General features: G+C 47.5%; 1 protein-coding gene across 1 annotated transcript in view; it reads right to left on the minus strand.

The window, feature by feature from the left end:
• The window catches only part of KCNN3 (potassium calcium-activated channel subfamily N member 3), a 165,321-nt gene that overhangs the window by 8,359 nt on the left and 137,780 nt on the right, over nt 1-19,182 (minus strand). The window contains exons 5-6 of the mRNA XM_075330999.1: nt 18,897-19,038; nt 1,055-1,165 (exon numbers count right to left, since the gene is read on the minus strand). Of these exons, the coding sequence (XP_075187114.1) occupies nt 1,055-1,165; nt 18,897-19,038 (253 nt within the window). The remainder of the gene's footprint in view (nt 1-1,054; nt 1,166-18,896; nt 19,039-19,182) is intronic.

The following is a 19,182-nucleotide window of genomic DNA, read 5'->3' on the forward strand; positions in this document are numbered from 1 at the left end:
CCCACTTCACCACACACCGTGGGTGGTGTCACGAACTTACTACGGCCTAGCCCGTACATTTACGTCCCCCTTTTTATTCGGCGTGTCTGCGAGACCCCCGGGTCCAGAGACCCTCGAGCCACCACCCCAGAAGGCCCGGACCCGAGCAGCGACGGCTGCTGGCACGGGGTCGGCACATATCTATATATCTTATTTGTTCCAGAGTTCTAGCATCTTTAGCTACCTAAAATGCAGAAGTCCAAAATGTAACTCTACTTGAGTATGGATTGTCAAAGTGTTTTTCTAGAAATGCAGTACAGGTGTAACCCTCACCACTAGGGGGCACAGTTACACTGGAATGGTGTAGAGTTCCTAGGTGTAGTGAGGCGCTTGCCATCTAGGGGTACCAAGTACCCCTAGTACCAAGTACCCAGGCGGGGATGGTCTGCAGAGTAGTTGATCACGCCGAGAGTCAGAAGCCGGGATGCCACGTCAGTACAGAGGAGCAAGAGAAGCCGAGGTCATGTGCAAGCCAGTGGTCAGTAAGCTAGGAAGTAGCGTCAGGTATAGAAGAGAAGCAGAGCCGTGGTCAGAGAACAAGCCGGGGTCAGAAGCCGAGAGGACACAAAGGTACAGAGGAGAGAGCGGGGACTGGGCCACAAAACAGGTCGAGGGTTAGGGAGACAGGGAGTACAGACAATACAGGATGAACAGAGGTCAGGGAATGGGACGCAAGGTAATGGTACAAGATCAGAACAACTCATGAACACCAGAAGCGTACACTTCAGGAACTATTACTGGCGGCGTTCCGGGTGAGACAGATCAAAGATAAGGCAGAGCGATCACCCAGAACAAGGTACGACCAAATAGCCCCCTCCCACCGAGCCTGAACCCAGAGAATACAGACAATAACAAAACACCCAGGACACAATGGCTCTGCATAGAGCAGAGCCAAAAGGGAATCATGACAACAGGTTTGGCTCTCATGTTTGCATTTGTCTCCACGCACACAAGACATCTTGCAGCTACACATGATGGCCCCTTTATCTTTCTTGCCGTTTTCTAGCCATCTTACCCGTTTTGTTAGCTGTGTATCCATCATGAAGTTATGGACGTGCTTTTCAGCTTTGGTGAGCTCCAGCTTTCGAGCGACCACCGCCACCACTAAGGCAGTACAACCAGCACCCTGTCAGGAGACAATCAAATAGGATATAATGAATTCACCATTTTTCTCCATGGCTGAACGCGGCCCAACCCACCCAATTTTCTGCTAGCAAATTTCTGTCTTACTGAGAAGGAGAACAGCGGGTTTCACGTCCCAAGGGAGCCCCGCTCTATACCATTTCATTGTCTCGCCTTTGCAGCTGCTTGGACTAACAGATTTTGCTGCCATTTCCACTTACAGAGGCCTATGTAGTCCCTCTAGCGCAGCATTTGTCCTACCGTATTACCATGCCAAAAAATAACGCAGTATTTTTCACTGCTGTTACACATACTGGCTTTACATTATATAAAAGACAATATATCTCATTTAGAGTTGGATAAACAATTAGCAGGACCCCTGTGCAACGGTCATGTTGGTAGGCCAGAGCATTGCGAACCTTCGTCTACCCACCTGGATCTCTGGCTCATCTTCTCAATAGTAGACCCTAATGATATCATCAGTGTGATGAACATATGATGACGTTGTGCTGGGTCTACCAATCAGACGTCCCGGTGATGCTGGCGGGCAGGAGAATGTTCATGGGGCTTTGGTCCAGTGGCCACTGACTACCTAGTTGGCAAATTTGTTTCTAATCTATCTTGGCAATCCACAAGATTTACATAACAATAGAAACTGATCTTAATCACCTAGTTTCATTTTGTTTGTAAGAAATATAGTACAACCCCTGGCAAAAATTCTGGCCTCCCCTGGCTCTGAGGATGTTCATTCAGTTGTTTACTTTTGTTTTAAAAAAGCAGTTCACAGACATGGCACAAAACTAAAGTTATTTCAAATGTCAACTTTCTGGCTTTAAGAAACACTAAAAAAAAAAAAGGCAACATAATGTGCTAGCCAGTAACGGTTACTTTTCAAGACCAAACAGGAGGAAAAAATTATGGAATCACTCAATTATGAGGAAAAAATTATGAAATCACCCTGTCAATTTTCATTCCCAAAACTAACACCTGCATCAAATAAGATCTGCTTGTTACTCTGCATCTACAAAAGAGTGATTACACCTTGGAGAGCTGTTGCACCAAGTGGACTAACATGAATCATGGCTCCAACACAAGAGATGTCAATTGAAACAAAGAGGATTATCAAACTCTTAAAAGAGGGTAAATCATCACGCAATGTTGCAAAAGATGTTGGTTGTTCAGTCAGCTGTGTCTAAAATCTGGACCAAATACAAACAACATGGGAAGGTAGTTAAAGGCAAATATACTGGTAGAAGAAGGAAGGCATCAAAGCGTCAAGACAGGAAACTTAAAGCAATATGTCTCCAAAACAGGAAATACACAACAAATGAAATGTGGAATGAATGGGAGGAAACTGGAGTCAATGTCTGTGACTGAACTGTAAGAAACCGCCTAAAGGAAATGGGATTTACATACAGAAAAGCTAAACAATAAAAAGATGACTGCCTGAAGAGAACATGTAAATTTCCACCGTCATTGATGATATGGGGCTGCATGTCAGGTAAAGGTACTGGGGAGATGGCTTTCATTACATCTTCAATAAATACCCAAGTTTACATTGCAATTTTGGACATATTTCTTATCCCATCAATTGAAAGGATATTTGGAGATGATGAAATAATTTATCAAGATGATAATGCATCCTGCCATAGAGCAAAAACTGTGAAAACATTCCTTGAAAGAAGACACATAAGGTCAATGACATGGCCTGCAAATAATCCGGATCTCAATCCAATTGAAAATCTTTGGTGGAAGTTGAAGAAAATGGTCCATGATAAGGCTCCAACCTGCAAAGCTGATCTGGCAACAGCAATCAGAGAAAGATGGAGCCAGACTGATGATTGGTACTGTTTGTCACTCATTAAGTCCATGCCTCAGAGACTGCAAACTGTTATAAAAGCCAGAGGTGGTGCAACAACATACTAGTGATGTATTGGAGGGTTCTTTTATTTTTTTGTTTTTCATGATTCCATATTTTTTTCCTCATAATTGAGTGATTCCATAATTTTCCCTCCTGCTTGGTCTTGAAAAGTAACCGTTACTGGCTAGCACAGTATGTTTTCATGTCTTTTTAGTGTTTCCTAAAGCCAGAAAGTTGCCTTTTGAAATGACTTTAGTTTTGTGCCATCTGTGATCGGCTTTTTTTGCACAAAAGTAAACAACTGAATGATCATCTTCAGAACCAGGTGAAGCCAGAATTTTTGACATGGGTTGTATATGCAATTATTGAAAAGTAGGAACATTTTTAGAGACAGTTATTTAGAGTCCCTTCTTAAGATGGCCTTACACATTAGATATAGTTGATTGATGGACCCAGGGCTGTATTTTGCCTTCGTGCTGCCCTAGGCACTTTAAGTGGTCGCGCCCCTTAGTGACAACGTAAAACTGAGTTTTCGCACACGACATCTGTTTAAGGCAGATCTACTCTGTAGCACACTTTAAAAAGTATCAATAAGAAACGAACCCCCCCCCAATGGGAATCACCACAGGCACATCAAAACATAGCATGAGTATAAAATATTCCCACCACACCGTCCCCACTTATATACTGTGACTGTGACACTGCCCCTAATAAACACCACACTGCCCTCCCTTATAAACTACTGTATATCCACCACACCTTCCTCGATTATGAAATATGATCTGTACATTGTGAGGAGGGAGCAGCATGATGTGAGGACAATGTCCCATGCATGCTGCCCCCTCCTCACAATGTCCCATGCATGCTGCCCCCTCCTCACAATGTCCCATGCATGCTGCCCCCTCCTCACAATGTCCCATGCATGCTGCCCCCTCCTCACAATGTCCCATGCATGCTGCTCCCTCGTCACAATGTCCCATGCATGCTGCTCCCTCCTCACAATGTCCCATGCTTGCTGCCCCCTCCTCACAATGTCCCATGCATGCTGCCCCCTCCTCACAATGTCCCATGAATGCTGCCCCCTCCTCACAATGTCCCTTGCATGCTGCCCCCTCCTCACAATGTCCCATGCATGCTGCCCCCTCCTCACAATGTCCCATGCATGCTGCTCCCTCCTCACAATGTCCCTTGCATGCTGCCCCCTCCTCACAATGTCCCTTGCATGCTGCCCCCTCCTCACAATGTCCCATGCATGCTGCCCCCTCCTCACAATGTCCCATGCATGCTGCCCCCTCCTCACAATGTCCCATGCATGCTGCCCCCTCCTCACAATGTCCCATGCATGCTGCTCTCTCCTCACAATGTCCCATGCATGCTGCCCCCTCTTCACAATGTCCCATGCATGCTGCTCCCTCCTCACAATGTCCCATGCATGCTGCCCCTCCTCACAATGTCCCATGCATGCTGCTCCCTCCTCACAATGTCTCATGCATGCTGCCCCCTCCTCACAATGTCTCATGTATGCTGCTCCCTCCTCACAATGTCCCATGAATGCTGCTCCCTCCTCACAATGTCTCATGCATGCTGCCCCCTCCTCACAATGTCTCATGTATGCTGCTCCCGCCTCACAATGTCCCATGCATGCTGCTCCCTCCTCACAATGTCCCATGCATGCTGCTCCCTCCGCACAATGTCTCATGCTTGATGCTCCCTCCTCACAATGTCCCATGCATGCTGCTCCTTCCTCACAATGTCCCATGCATGCTGCTCCCTCCTCACAATGTCTCATGCATGCTGCCCCCTCCTCAGTGTCCCATGCATGCTGCCCCCTTCTCACAATGTCCCATGCATGCTGCCCCCTCCTCACAATGTCTCATGCATGCTGCCCCCTCCTCAGTGTCCCATGCATGCTGCCCCCTTCTCACAATGTCCCATGCATGCTGTCCCTCTCCATGAGCTCCTAATGCTGCCTTCCTCTTTTCCATAATGAGACCTTCATGTTGCCCCACTCATGCTAAGACCACCACACTAACGCTTATGCTGAGACCCCCCACACACACACTACCCCACTCTTGATATTGACTCCCCTACATTGCTCCACTCCATACTGATCCCACACATGCTGCCCCTTCTTCACAATGAGCTCCCAATGCTGCCCCCTCTTATTCTGAGTCCTTACACTCCCCCCACCCAATCGATTTTGTCATTGCACTATCCCTCATCCCTTGTCCTCTGTCTCTAGCATTAGCCCCTCTCTCCCACTCCCCCAGCATCAGCCTCTCTCCCCCAGCATCAGCCTCTATCTTCCCTCAGCATCAGCCTCTCTTCCCCAGTCTCAGCCTTTGCCTCCCCCCAGCCTCAGCCTGCCCCAGTCTCCGCCTCAGCCTCCCTCCAGCCTCCCTCCAGTCTCAGCCTCAGCCTCCCTCAAGTCTCAGCCTCAGCCTCCCTCCAGTCTCAGCCTCAGCCTCCCTCCAGCCTCCCCCCAGTCTCTGCCTCTGCCTCCCTCCAGCCTCCCCCCAGTCTCTGCCTCTGCCTCCCTCCAGCCTCCCCCCAGTCTCAGCCTCAGCCTCCCTCCAGTCTCAGCCTCAGCCTCCCTCCAGCCTCCCCCCAGTCTCAGCCTCAGTCTCCCTCCAGCCTCCCCCCAGTCTCAGCCTCCCTCCAGTCTCAGCCTCTGCCTCCCTCCAGCCTCCCCCAGTCTCTGCCTCTGCCTCCCTCCAGCCTCCCCCCAGTCTCTGACTCTGCCTCCCTCCAGCCTCCCCCCAGTCTCTGCCTCTGCCTCCCTCCAGCCTCCCCACAGTCTCAGCCTCTGCCTCCCTCAGTCTCAGCCTCTGCCTCCCTCCAACCTCCCCCCAGTCTCAGCCTCTGCCTCCCTCCAGCCTCCCCCAGTCTCTGCCTCTGCCTCCCTCCAGCCTCCCCCCAGTCTCTGCCTCTGCCTCCCTCCAGCCTCCCCACAGTCTCAGCCTCTGCCTCCCTCCAGTCTCAGCCTCTGCCTCCCTCCAACCTCCCCCCAGTCTCAGCCTCTGCCTCTCTCCAGTCTCAGCCTCTGCCTCCCTCCAGCCTCCCCCCAGTCTCAGCCTCTGCCTCCCTCCAGTCTCAGCCTCTGCCTCCCTGCAGTCTCTGCCTCTGCCTCCCTCCAGCCTCCCCCCAGCCTCTGCCTCCCTCCAGCCTCCCCCCAGTCTCAGCCTCTGCCTCCCTCCAGCCTCTTCCCAGTCTCTGCCTCTGCCTCCCTCCAGCCTCCCCCCAGTCTCTGCCTCTGCCTCCCTCCAGCCTCCCCACAGTCTCTCCCTCTGCCTCCCTCCAGTCTCCCCCCAGTCTCAGCCTCTGCCTCCCTCCAGCCTCCCCCCAGTCTCTGCCTCCCTCCAGCCTCCCCCCAGTCTCAGCCTCTGCCTCTCTCCAGCCTCCCCCAGTCTCAGCCTCTGCCTCCCTCCAGCCTCCCCCCAGTCTCTGCCTCTGCCTCCCTCCAGCCTCCCCCCAGTCTCTGCCTCTGCCTCCCTCCAGCCTCCCCCAGTCTCAGCCTCTGCCTCCCTCCAGCCTCCCCACAGTCTCAGCCTCTGCCTCCCTCCAGTCTCAGCCTCTGCCTCCCTCCAGCCTCCCCCCAGTCTCAGCCTCTGCCTCTCTCCAGTCTCAGCCTCTGCCTCCCTCCAGCCTCCCCCCAGTCTCAGCCACTGCCTCCCTCCAGTCTCAGCCTCTGCCTACCTCCAGCCTCCCCCCAGTCTCAGCCTCTGCCTTCCTCCAGCCTCCCCCCAGTCTCAGCCTCTGCCTCCCTCCAGCCTCCCCCCAGTCTCAGCCTCTGCCTCCCTCCAGTATCTGCCTTTGCCGCCTCCCCCCCGCATGCGCAGATCTCTGGTCTGCATTAGAGACACTCCCACGCTCCTTATGAATCCACTTACCTGCTCCAGTGCCCGCCGCCATCTTCCTGGCTCACGTGAGTATCCTCTTCTGACACCGGCTTCCATCACGGCGTCCTCCACGGCGTCCTGCTGTGAGCTCTGCATGTGACGTCCACACAGCAGTGGACGCAGCACAGAGGAAGGAGCTGATTGGCGCGCGCCTGTGACCCCGGAAGTGCAGGCGCCGGCAGTTCCGGGGTCAATCAGCTCCCTGTGCTCGGCGGCCACAAAAAAAAAAATGTAAAAAAAAAAAAAAATTTTTTTTTTTTTTTTTTTTTTTGGCTGCCAGAAGGTGCCGCCCCTCACAATCTGCCGCCCTAGGCACCGGACCACGGGTGCCTAATGGTAAATACGGCCCTGGATGGACCTACTAATCAATTATGTTACATCAATAAACAGTTTAACACTAGAACTACTGAGGTAGTCATTTTGACTACTTTGTACCATGTATTTCTATATAGGTGTCACGAGTCCAGTAGTTCTAGTGTTAAAGGGAACCTGTCAGGTGCAATATGCACCCGGAACCACGAGCAGTTGTGTACATATTGCTATTCCCTGCCTAACCGTCCCTGTATACATTAGCATAGATAAAGGGAGTTTTTCGAAAAAGTATTTCGAAAGATCTTTTATCTTATGCTAATGAGCGCGGGAACTAGTCCCAAGGGCGTTTCTCCCCTTTGCTAGTCGGCCCACATAGCATGGTAGCACACCTCTGTGCCCATATTAACATGCTAATGAATACGCAGCGATGCCACACATACATCACTGTTCATGGCGGAGGATGGCTGTGCAGTGCGCATGATCCGGAGTCCTCAGCACTTCCAGTCATGCGCACTGTACCTCGCTGAAGTCGGGAAGCCTACACCTGGCATCAGTTTAGTGCACATGATCGGAAGCCTCGGGTACTCTGGATCATTTGGTTAGGTTAGTTGGTTCACCCTTTTATTTTGCACACATCAGTTTCAACAGTCTTGCTTTATAGTGGAGAGGGGTGGCAAAGTTGACGGGGATGGTTGAGGATGAAGGCCAGTAGGAATGGGGGCATTTTTATTATGTCTTCCTTGTGTTTGCCAGATTCTGGCTCTGGGACTGCTATGGTAATTTTCTCACGGGAAGTAGAACATTTTTGAACAATCTGTCTTTGTCCAGGCTGCAGCTGAGATGACCTAATCAAACTGTTGATTTTTTGGGAGCTGTAGCTCATTTTTATCATCATTATTATTTTTTTTTCAACATTGTGGGTGACTGGGAAATACTTGTGATGAGCAGATGAATGAGCCTGATAGAAAACAGCTCATCTGCTCAGACCCCCGATCTCCGCAGAATGCCACAGTCCTTTAAATAGACACGTACAGACTGGCTGCCTCTCTCTCTCTTCCGAACCTGCCAAGTATTTTCTATGTCCCCATTGAAAGGCTTCCGTCTGGTTTCCCTCTTTCTCATTAAGATCCATTCTTGTGTGCTACTAATTACGGGAACATCAAGCGCCAAGTTGTCATGTTATATTGTCTCTGAATCATCCGCCCCTCCACTGGTTTCTAATCTATTTGTATACTGTACCTGCACTTATATCAGTATGACTGTACCTTGCTGCCGCCTCACATACTTCATCAGAGCTTCCTGTCCCATACCTGTAATCTTTGTATGTTTCTCCTTCCTTCATTATCCCTTTTATAAGGGTCAGGTATATCCTGTAGAAGTACCAGGAGAAGTACCGGGAGGTACGAAACGGCCGTCGTCCCCAGGGAGCCTGCACCCGGCCCTCTTACTGCTCTTTTATCCTGCTCCATGGAATGAATGAAATACGAGTTTGGCTTTTCACTGTGAATGCCGTGGCTTTCTTCCCTATTGTGGAATATCCTTGATAGGATCCACTTCATTCTTTAGGACCCATGGCTGTCACGTAGTACGTATTTCTGATAGTGGAGAGTGTGCTTAGAGCTAGAACCCTCTTTTGTCGACTTTGTGTTTCTTTCTACTTTATCAGGGTGTCAGACTGAAATGATGGTTCCAAAATTGTATTGGTGAATCTGTTAGATCAGGATGAATAATGGTACAGGCGCCTTCCAGACTTGAGAGTACACAGAAGTATGGCACGAACAGAACGGTAAGGATACTGCTGCATCTGCAACTGTGAGCTATGGGGCCTAATGGATAAAACCTCTAATGTAAATGATTCTTCGCCAGCACTATGTAAATAAAGAATATTACTAATATTATTTTGTTATGGAAGTGATGGAAAGCTTCCATTATGGACCTTGTGCTGTCTACATAATTGCTAAATAGAGAGAGGAACATCTAAGCGCATGTCCGCAGCCAGCAGCATAATGAGATTTTCTACTCAGGCCTGGTCGCAGAATGTCTCGTGGCACGTCCGACAATCAGAAAATCTCTGCACAATTCCCTCCACTCTCCTCCGTGCTCTGCAGCAAAGCAATAAGTAGGTCAGGAAATCGGAGGGGTGACAATTCATACAAAATTTATACTACCTCCAATTACGTGGATGTGAAGACACAAGGATGTTCCCTATAAAACGATGCGAGGAGAGGGCACCATTGCTGAATCCTATGAATTCCATGTGGCAGAATGGGATCCCAAGATACATAGCAATGCGGTTATGTAGCTACATATTAACGAGGCGACAGAGGAAAAATGAGGAACAGCAGGAGACATCCAAAATCCAGGACTTTCAGACACAGATACCACTAATTGATAAAACCGTTTAAGATGCTTTGGGTGCATTCAAAATTTCCATACTTCATAGCTGAAATCTCAGAGCATCCAACACTTGTGTTCAGTGTCTACACAAAACTTGCTTTGGTAATTTGTATTTTAGTAATTCGGTAATTTGTCTTTATATAAGGCACTGTATATTTATCTAATGCAGGTGAATAAGGCCTGTGCCTCTGCATAATCAAAGCTTAATAGGATAGTGAGTGCAGCTCTGCAGTGTACTACAGGATGTAACTCAGAATCAGTACAGGCTAATGTCTGTACACAGTGACTGCACCAGCAGAATAGTGAGTTCAGCTCTGGAGTATAATACGGTCAGGGTCCGCTGTACTTATCCGTGTCTTTTATTGTTTATGATTATTGTACTTTTCCCTGTTATCTATACCTTTTTTACACATATAAAGGTGTTGAGGAAAGCCATAAGATGAAATACTTAATTAATCTCTAGACATAGAGCACTGTGAGAAGTGTGTTCAATGAAATCGGTTCTCTATACATGAGCCAGGTTTTCAGATATAACTAAGATGGCCCCCGATGACATCACAGACCCTACCATCAGCATGGATCCACCAGATGACGACAGACCCTCCCATCACCATCACCATGGATCCATCCAATGATGTCATAGATCCGCCTATGATGACGCCCACCAATCAGCTCATGGACTAACACATTGTTCAACCCACTGACCAATGGGCACATCTAAGTATGCCCACTGTAGGGCTGACAATGCCCCTTTTCCCAGTTTTTATAAAGGCATGATCTTGAATAAGGCTACTTTCACACATCCGGTTTTTGCTCTGCGGCACAATACGGCGCTCTGCAGAAAAACCGCAACCGTTTTTTTTGCTGCCGGTTGCGGTTTTTTTTGCATAGACTTACATTAGTGCCATATTGTGCCGCATGGGCTTCCGTTCGGTCCGGTTTTTGCCGCATGCGGCAGATTTAGCCGATGCCGCGGCCGGATGGAACGTTGCCTGCAACGTTTTTTGCTCCGGCAAAAAAACCGCATCGCGCCGCATCCGGCCGCTGCATTTTTCAATGCATGCCTATGGACGCCGGATGCGGCGCGATGAGGGAAAAAATGCATCCGGCCGCCGCATGCGGTTTCTTCCACTGCGCATGCTCAGTAGCATGCCTCAACGGGAAAAAAACGGACGGGCCGCATGTAAAAACTTATGCAAAGGATGCGGTATTTTCGCCGCATCCGTTGCATAGGTTTGACAGCCGGATTGAGCCGCACTGCTCAAACCGGATGTGTGAAAGTAGCCTTAACCTGGCAGTCTGGGCTGACTTTGGTCGAGGAAGGATGAATATCCGACTGTGTGTCTGATCTCATTTTTCAAGCATGCACTCGATCCACACCAATTAGAATCAGGTAGTAGGCAACTTGTGGAACTTTGTAAGAGTTCACCCTAACAAAGGGCCATGGAATAAATGGCACTATAACAATAAATAATAATACAGGATATAACTCAGGATCCGTACAGGATATGTAATGCATGTACACAGTGACTATTCACAGAATAGTGAGTGCAGCTCTGGAGTATAATACAGGAGGTAACTCAGGATCAGTACAGGATATGTAATGTATGTACATAGTGACTATTCACAGAATAGTGAGTGCAGCTCTGGAGTATAATACAGGAGGTAACTCAGGATCCATAGAGGATATGTAATGCATGTACACAGTGACTATTCACAGAATAGTGAGTGCAGCTCTGGAGTATAATACAGGAGGTAACTCAGGATCCATAGAGGATATGTAATGCATGTACACAGTGACTATTCACAGAATAGTGAGTGCAGCTCTGGAGTATAATACAGGAGGTAACTCAGGATCCATAGAGGATATGTAATGCATGTACACAGTGACTATTCACAGAATAGTGAGTGCAGCTCTGGAGTATAATACAGGAGGTAACTCAGGATCCATAGAGGATATGTAATGCATGTACACAGTGACTATTCACAGAATAGTGAGTGCAGCTCTGGAGTATAATACAGGAGGTAACTCAGGATCAGTACAGGATATGTAATGTATGTACATAGTGACTATTCACAGAATAGTGAGTGCAGCTCTGAAGTATAATACAGGATGAACTCAGGTTCATTAGCTATGTTCACACACTGCATCTTTTGCTGCGTTTTTGGTGTGTTTTTGAGGTCACAAAGATGCACCAAAATGCATGCATTTCCTTCCTCCAGCAAAGCTATGAGATTTCGATTTTGCTGTCCCCACTGTGGATCTTTTTTTCGGCTTCGTTTTTGAAGATGCAGCATGTCAATTCTTTTTGCGTTTTTGAGCCCTTACAGTCAGTAGATTTGACTTATAAAAACGCATTGGGCAAAACGCATCAAAAACACATTGCATTTTTGAGGCGTTTTTACCACGGTGCGTTTTTTTGTGGGACAAAACGTATCTTTGCGGTAAAAAAAAATATGCCGCGTGTGAACATAACCTTGCAGATAAGTAATGTATGTACTGTGGTAGATCCACTCACTCAGCGGCCGTTCAAAGTAGTTACAAAAAAGCTTCACAAATTTTCCACTGGTTCATTAAACTCCATAAACCAGGAAAACAAAAAGAAGAAAAAACACCTGTCCGCTCACAAAGAAAACAAAAGAACATAAAAGAACATAAACACAGTCCATATAACTTTGGGTTCCACGCACTAAGGTTCAGGGTCTGCTCTGCTCACACTCAGAGCAGCAGGGAGGAGGTCTGTTACCCCCAGAGCGGTGTCAGAGGCCTGACATTCACACCCTGAGGTGTGGCTGGAGATGACTAAACTGAGGGACATGGAGGAGACAATCAAGGACTTTCAAAATCCTCTGGACATCCTCTGGACATACCAATCAGTGTGCTGGAAATAAAAGACAGAATCAAACTGCTAAAATGTAAGAAGGCCGCGGGCAGTGATGGCATCCTGCCAGAGATGATCAAATACAGTTCCCCAGATATTCATGCAGCACTGGCAAAACTATTCACCCACGTCCTGAGTGCCGGCTACTTCCCTCAAAGCTGGAATCAAGGTCTCATAACGCCCATCTACAAGGATGGAGACCGATATGACCCAGCAAACTACAGAGGGATCTGTGTCAACAGTATTCTGGGAAAACTGTTTAACAGCATCATTAATAAAAGGATTATCGCCTTCCTCACCCAGGGTGATGTCCTCAGCAGAAGCCAAGCTGGGTTCATGCCAAACCACCGCACCACGGACCACATTTACACCCTGCAAAGCCTCATCAAGACCCACGTCCACGACAAAAAACAGGGGAAAATATTTGCATGTTTCGTGGACTTCAAAAAGGCCTTTGACTCAGTGTGGCATCCAGGCCTGTTCCTGAAACTTCTGGAGAGCGGAATAGGTGGCAGAACCTACGACGTGATCAAGAGCTCATACACTGAGAACCGGTGCAGCGTGAAGGTGAACGGGAAGAGGACGGCTTTCTTCCGACAGGGCCGTGGGGTCAGACAGGGCTGCAGCCTGAGTCCAACTCTATTCAACATCTATATAAATGGACTAGCAGCAGCTCTAGAGTCCTCCCCCACTCCAGGCCTCAGTCTGCATGACCAAGAGGTGAAGTTCCTGCTGTACGCAGATGACCTCCTGCTACTCTCCCCAACTGAAAGAGGCCTCCAAGATAGCCTGGCAGTACTGGAAACATTCAGCACCACATGGGCGCTTCCCATCAACCAAAAGAAGACCAAAGTCATGGTGTTTCAGAAGAGGAACCAGAACAAAATAAACACTCCCTCCTTCACATTAAATGGCTCCACGCTGGAGAAAACCAGCAGCTATACCTACCTCGGTCTGGAGCTAAGCAATAACGGGAGCCTCAAGCAAGCAGCAGAAGCCCTGAAAGGAAAAGCATGCAGAACCTTCTATGCCATCAGAAGACAACTGTACCACCTCAAACCACCTGTGAGAGTCTGGCTCAAGATATTTGACAGCGTCATCACCCCTATACTGTTATATGGCAGCGAGGTATGGGGCCCAGTGACCTACCCAGACCACACAAAGTGGGATTCCAGCCCTACCGAAGTCTTCCACATGGAGTTCTGTAAATATCTCCTCCAAGTCCATCGCAGCACCTCAAACATAGCCTGTCGGGCAGAGCTGGGCCGATTCCCCTTATGGTTCACTATACACAAGAGGGCGCTATCACACCAGGCGCACATACAGAACAGCAACCCCAGCTCCTACCATCATAAAGCCCTACTGAGCCGGAGCCCAGAGCAAGCCAAGAACTGCGGCAGCCAGTCCAGCCAAAGTCAGCAACACCCCCTGACAAAAGCCCAAATAAAAGAGATCTCAGAGAGCCGCAAGATGCAATACATAGAGGACTGGAAGAGTGAATTAGAGAACTCCCAGAAACTCACCATCTACCGGTCACTGCGGAGGGACTACACTCTGGCCCCATATCTGGAAAGGCTACGCCACCCCAAAGACAGGCAGACCCTGAGTCTGTACAGACTGAGTGCCCACAGCCTAGAGGTGGAAACAGGGCGGCACCGACAGACATACAAGCCGCGGGAGAACAGACTGTGCCACCACTGCCAGCAGGGGGCTCTGGAGGACGAGACGCATTTCCTACTGCACTGTGACAAATACTCAGCAGTGAGGGCCTCCCACTTCCAGAAATTTACCACCCATAGCCCGGGCTTTCCATCCATGGATGAGGACATGAAACTCCGCAACCTACTGGGGGAAGAGGAATCAATGGTGGAGATCGCCGCCCAATATGTCACCACATGTCATAAGCTGAGGGGAACCTAAGACCCCTAAATGGACTGTCAGAGCCCAAATTGTGCCTCCCAACTCCCCATAACCCTGATCCCCTCCCACCTTACTTACTGTATTACTCTTGCTTTGGCAACACTAACTGCATTTTGGTCCTGCCAATAAAGCATATTTGAATTTGAATTTGAATTTGAATATGGGGAACAGCTGTGCCACCCACCTGTTTAGCTGTTCACAAAAAAACATCCCTGTTAAAAGCCATTTAACTCTCTCAGTACCTAATTTACTGAAGTATAACCCCCAGGTTTACATTACTGAAGCTAATCATCTCACAGACATATCTCTCCTCTTCTACTTTACCAGTGATTACTAGTGTTGAGCGGATCCGAACTGTAAAAATCTGGATCCGCGCGGTTTCTGCGTCCGATCCGGGTCCAACCCGGTCGCGGGAATCCGGCTGCACGATCCGGATCCGGGATTTTTTTTTTTCCTCTCTCTCTCCTCTCTCCTCTCTCTCTCTCTCCTCTCTCTCTCTCTCATCGGATACGGACTTCTTTGCCAACCCGCGACGGATCCGCCGGACACGGATTATTAGAAGTCCACTCAACTCTAGTGATTACCTTATTCCCCCCACTGCTCAAAGCCAAGGGAGTTTGGCACCTTCGGGCACTGCATAGGGGAGCCTCAAGGAGGCGCATGGTCTGACACTAGTCTAAACTTTCGGCCTAGCAGGTAATATTTCAAAGTGTCAACCGAACAGCAAACGGCCAAGCACTCCTCCTCCACAATGGCATAGTTTTTCTCATAGGAGGAGAGTCTCCTACTCATGTAAAGGATCGGATGTTCCTTATCATTTATTTCCTGCAACAACATGGCTGCTAACCTGACATCTGAAACGTCGGTCTGAAGCACAAGCTCCTTAGTGAAGTCAGGTGCCTCCAAGGCTGCTAGTTTAGACAGAGCTATCTTCAATTCCTGAAAAATAGTCTTTGCTTCAAAAGTCCACTTGGCCATCGATGACTTTGTGCCCTTAAGGAGGTCAGTCAGTGGTGCGTGCGGACAGCGTGGTAAAATTCTGTATAAACCACCAATAATATCTAACAATTGCCAGAAATGCAACCTGCTTCTTAGAGAGTAGTCGTGGCCACTTTTGGACCGCCTCCACATTATTCACTTGAGGCTTGATTTGGCCCCTACCAACAATATAACCTAGGTACCTGGCCTCCTACTTCCTCTGACCCATTTTTTTGGGTTTATGGTAAACCCCGCCTTCACAGTGCATCCAGCACCACCTGAACCTTTTTCAGACAACTTTCCGAATCCGGGCTGAGGATCACAATGTCATCCATGTATGTTGTTTCCTACTTCGTGTGGTAGGAGCTAAGGTCCGGTCCATATCCCTCTGGAAAGTGGCCGGGGCTCCCTGCAACCCAAATACCATCCTGGTGTACTGAAAGCATCCGTCAGGTGAGTGCAGCTGGGGAGGATAATACAGGAGGTAACTCAGGATCAGTAATGTATGTACACAGTGACTCCACCAGCGGAATAATGAGTGAAGCTCTGGAGTATAATACAGGAGGTAACTCAGGATCAGTACTGTAAAGTATGTGCACAGTGACTGCACAAGTAGAATAGTGAGTACAGCTCTGGAGCATAATGCTTTGTGTAACTGAATTAGTAAAGGAATATATGTTATTATACAGTCATATGAAAAAGTTTGGGCACCCCTATTAATGTGAACCTTTTTTCTTTATAACAATTTGGGTTTTTGCTATTTCAGTTTCATACATCTAATAACTGATGGACTGAGTAAAATTTCTGGATTGAAATGAGGTTTATTGTACTAACAGAAAATGTGCAATCCGCATTTAAAGAAAATTTGACCGGTGCAAAAGTATGGGCACCCTTATCAATTTCTTGATTTGAACACTCCTAACTACATTTTACTGACTTACTAAAGCACTAAATTGGTTTTATAACCTCATTGAGCTTTGAACTTCATAGGCAGGTGTATCCAATCATGAGAAAAGGTATTTAAGGTGGCCACTTGCAAGTTGTTCTCCTATTTGAATCTCCTATGAAGACTGGCATCATGAGCTCCTCAAAACAACTCTCAAATGATCTGAAAACAAAGATTATTCAACATAGTTGTTCAGGGGAAGGTACAAAAAGTTGTCTCAGAGATTTAAACTGTCAGTTTCCACTGTGAGGAACATAGTAAGGAAATGGAAGAACACAGGTACAGTTCTTGTTAAGCCCAGAAGTGGCAGGGCAAGAAAAATATCAGAAAGGCAGAGACGAAGAATGGTGAGAACAGTCAAGGACAATCCACAGACCACCTCCAAAGACCTGCAGCATCATCTTGCTGCAGATGGTGTCAATGTGCATCGGTCAACAATACAGCGCACATTGCACAAGGAGAAGCTGTATGGGAGAGTGATGCGAAAGATGCCGTTTCTGCAAGCACGCCACAAACAGAGTCGCCTGAGGTATGCAAAAGCACATTTGGACAAGCCAGTTACATTTTGGAAGGAGGTCCTGTGGACTGATGAAACAAAGATTGAGTTGTTTGGTCATACAAAAAGGCGTTATGCATGGAAGCAAAAAAACACGGCATTCCAAGAAAAGCACTTGCTACCCACAGTAAAATTTGGTGGAGGTTCCATCATGCTTTGGGGCTGTGTGGCCAATGCCGGCACCGGGAATCTTGTTAAAGTTGAGGGTCGCATGGATGCAACTCAGTATCAGCGGATTCTTGACAAGAATGTGCAAGAATCAGTGACGAAGTTGAAGTTACGCAGGGGATGGATATTTCAGCAAGACAATGATCCAAAACACCGCTCCAAATCTACTCAGGCATTCATGCAGAGGAACAATTACAATGTTCTGGAATGGCCATCTCAGTCCCCAGACCTGAATATCATTGAACATCTGTGGGATGATGTGAAGCGGCTGTCCATGCTCGGCGACCATCAAACTTACCTGAACTGGAATTGTTTTGTAACCAGAAATGGTCAAATATACCTTCATCCAGGATCCAGGAACTCATTAAAAGCTACAGGAAGCGACTAGAGGCTGTGATTTTTGCAAAAGGAGGAGCTACAAAATATTAATGTCACTTTTATGTTGAGGTGCCCATACTTTTGCACCGGTCAAATTTTGTTTAAATGCGGATTGCACATTTTCTGTTAGTACAATAAACCTCATTTCAATCCAGAAATATTACTCAGTCCATCAGTTATTAGATATATGAAACTGAAATAGCAAAAACCCAAATTGTTATAAAGAAAAAAGGTTAACATTAATAGGGGGGCCCAAACTTTTTCATATGACTGTAAGGATCTTATGTACCTTAAGTTACTTCAAAATAATGGTCAAAATATAGAAGAAATGTAAGGTATTTTAAAGCAATTTGACAGCAGTGGCTGCTTTAACCCATTCAGACCTGGTCTCCAAGCATGGTATACGATTTATTTATTGGTACAGCTATAAGGCTGCAAGATGGCTGCAAGCAAGACAGGTAAGTGGCTCCGTTGTGTAGCAACGTTAATTGCATTGCTAGTGAAAATTGAATAGAAAACAGTGATTAAGCCCATTTACAACCTGACAAAAAATGTTCCACTTCGCACAGGGATAGATACCAGAGGCGACGCTGCGGCCTCCTCTGTTACCATGGCAACACAGCTGTAAGGCCTACTGCTAAGGGCTCATTACCGACCACACAATAATAATAAATCCATGAGAGGGAAGCCACCAGAGGAAAGAAGGTTGAAAGGAAGGGAAAACCCTCACATGAAATGACTCAGCTACAAAATGACATTCATTATACAATAAAAGAGAAAGACACAGGGCATTTCCATGGCCAGGAATCGAGAAAAACAAGTGGAGAGAGAGAAATGTTAATAAAGAAAGTGAGAGCGCGACGGGGAAAATGGAAGTTCCAAAAGAAAAGCTGCAAAAAAAAAATAATTACTGCTGGAATCCAGAGGGAAGATAATTGGAGGCCCGGAATTAGAACGAGATATTTTTAATCAACGGGAGGCTGATTATATACCGCAGGCTCAGCTGCCACCGCCTATACCGAAGAAGAGGGATGCCTTCACACACACGGCATATGTATAGCCAAGATCTGCTAACATATGGAACAGACAGCAGTCACCTACCAGGCTGCCCTACAGTCATATGCAGCTACTTTCTAGTAAGTGTTTATTTCAGCCCAGTACTCGATTCCTTTGCACAAGACCTTTTTGGGGCATTTTCATTATCGTCTTCGACAATGTATTGGAAACCAACATGGAGACTATTACTGTCGACTATGCTGAATAGTTTCTCTTAAAGGGTGTAGGAAAAAGCAAAATAAATAGCCTCACAAGAAGCTAGCATATGATCTGGTGCCCTTGGGGGTTTGCCGGGCCCCATGGCCATCCCTTAAGTTACGCTACAGTGATAGCCTGGCAGACAACCCTTGTATAAAATCTACTTTCTTTCTTAATCACTCACCATTATGCCCGTCAGAAGGCAAACACCCTTCCCACAGTAGGTGTTTGGCACCATGTCTCCGTAGCCAATGGAGAGGAACGTTATGGAAATCAACCACATGGCACCTAGGAAATTGCTGGTGACGTCCTGCTGGTCATGATACCTGCCGACGAGAGACAAGAGCATAATGTCCAGACTTGGAAATGGCCTCCTCCTTAGTGACTTTCCTACAGTATTAGCACAGGCAACATTTTGAAGGGATATCCATATCACATGAAGCAACATCTTAAGATTTGTTGTATCTTAT

This window comes from Anomaloglossus baeobatrachus, chromosome 12 (assembly GCF_048569485.1).
Source record: "Anomaloglossus baeobatrachus isolate aAnoBae1 chromosome 12, aAnoBae1.hap1, whole genome shotgun sequence".
Taxonomy (NCBI): Eukaryota; Metazoa; Chordata; class Amphibia; order Anura; family Aromobatidae; genus Anomaloglossus; species Anomaloglossus baeobatrachus.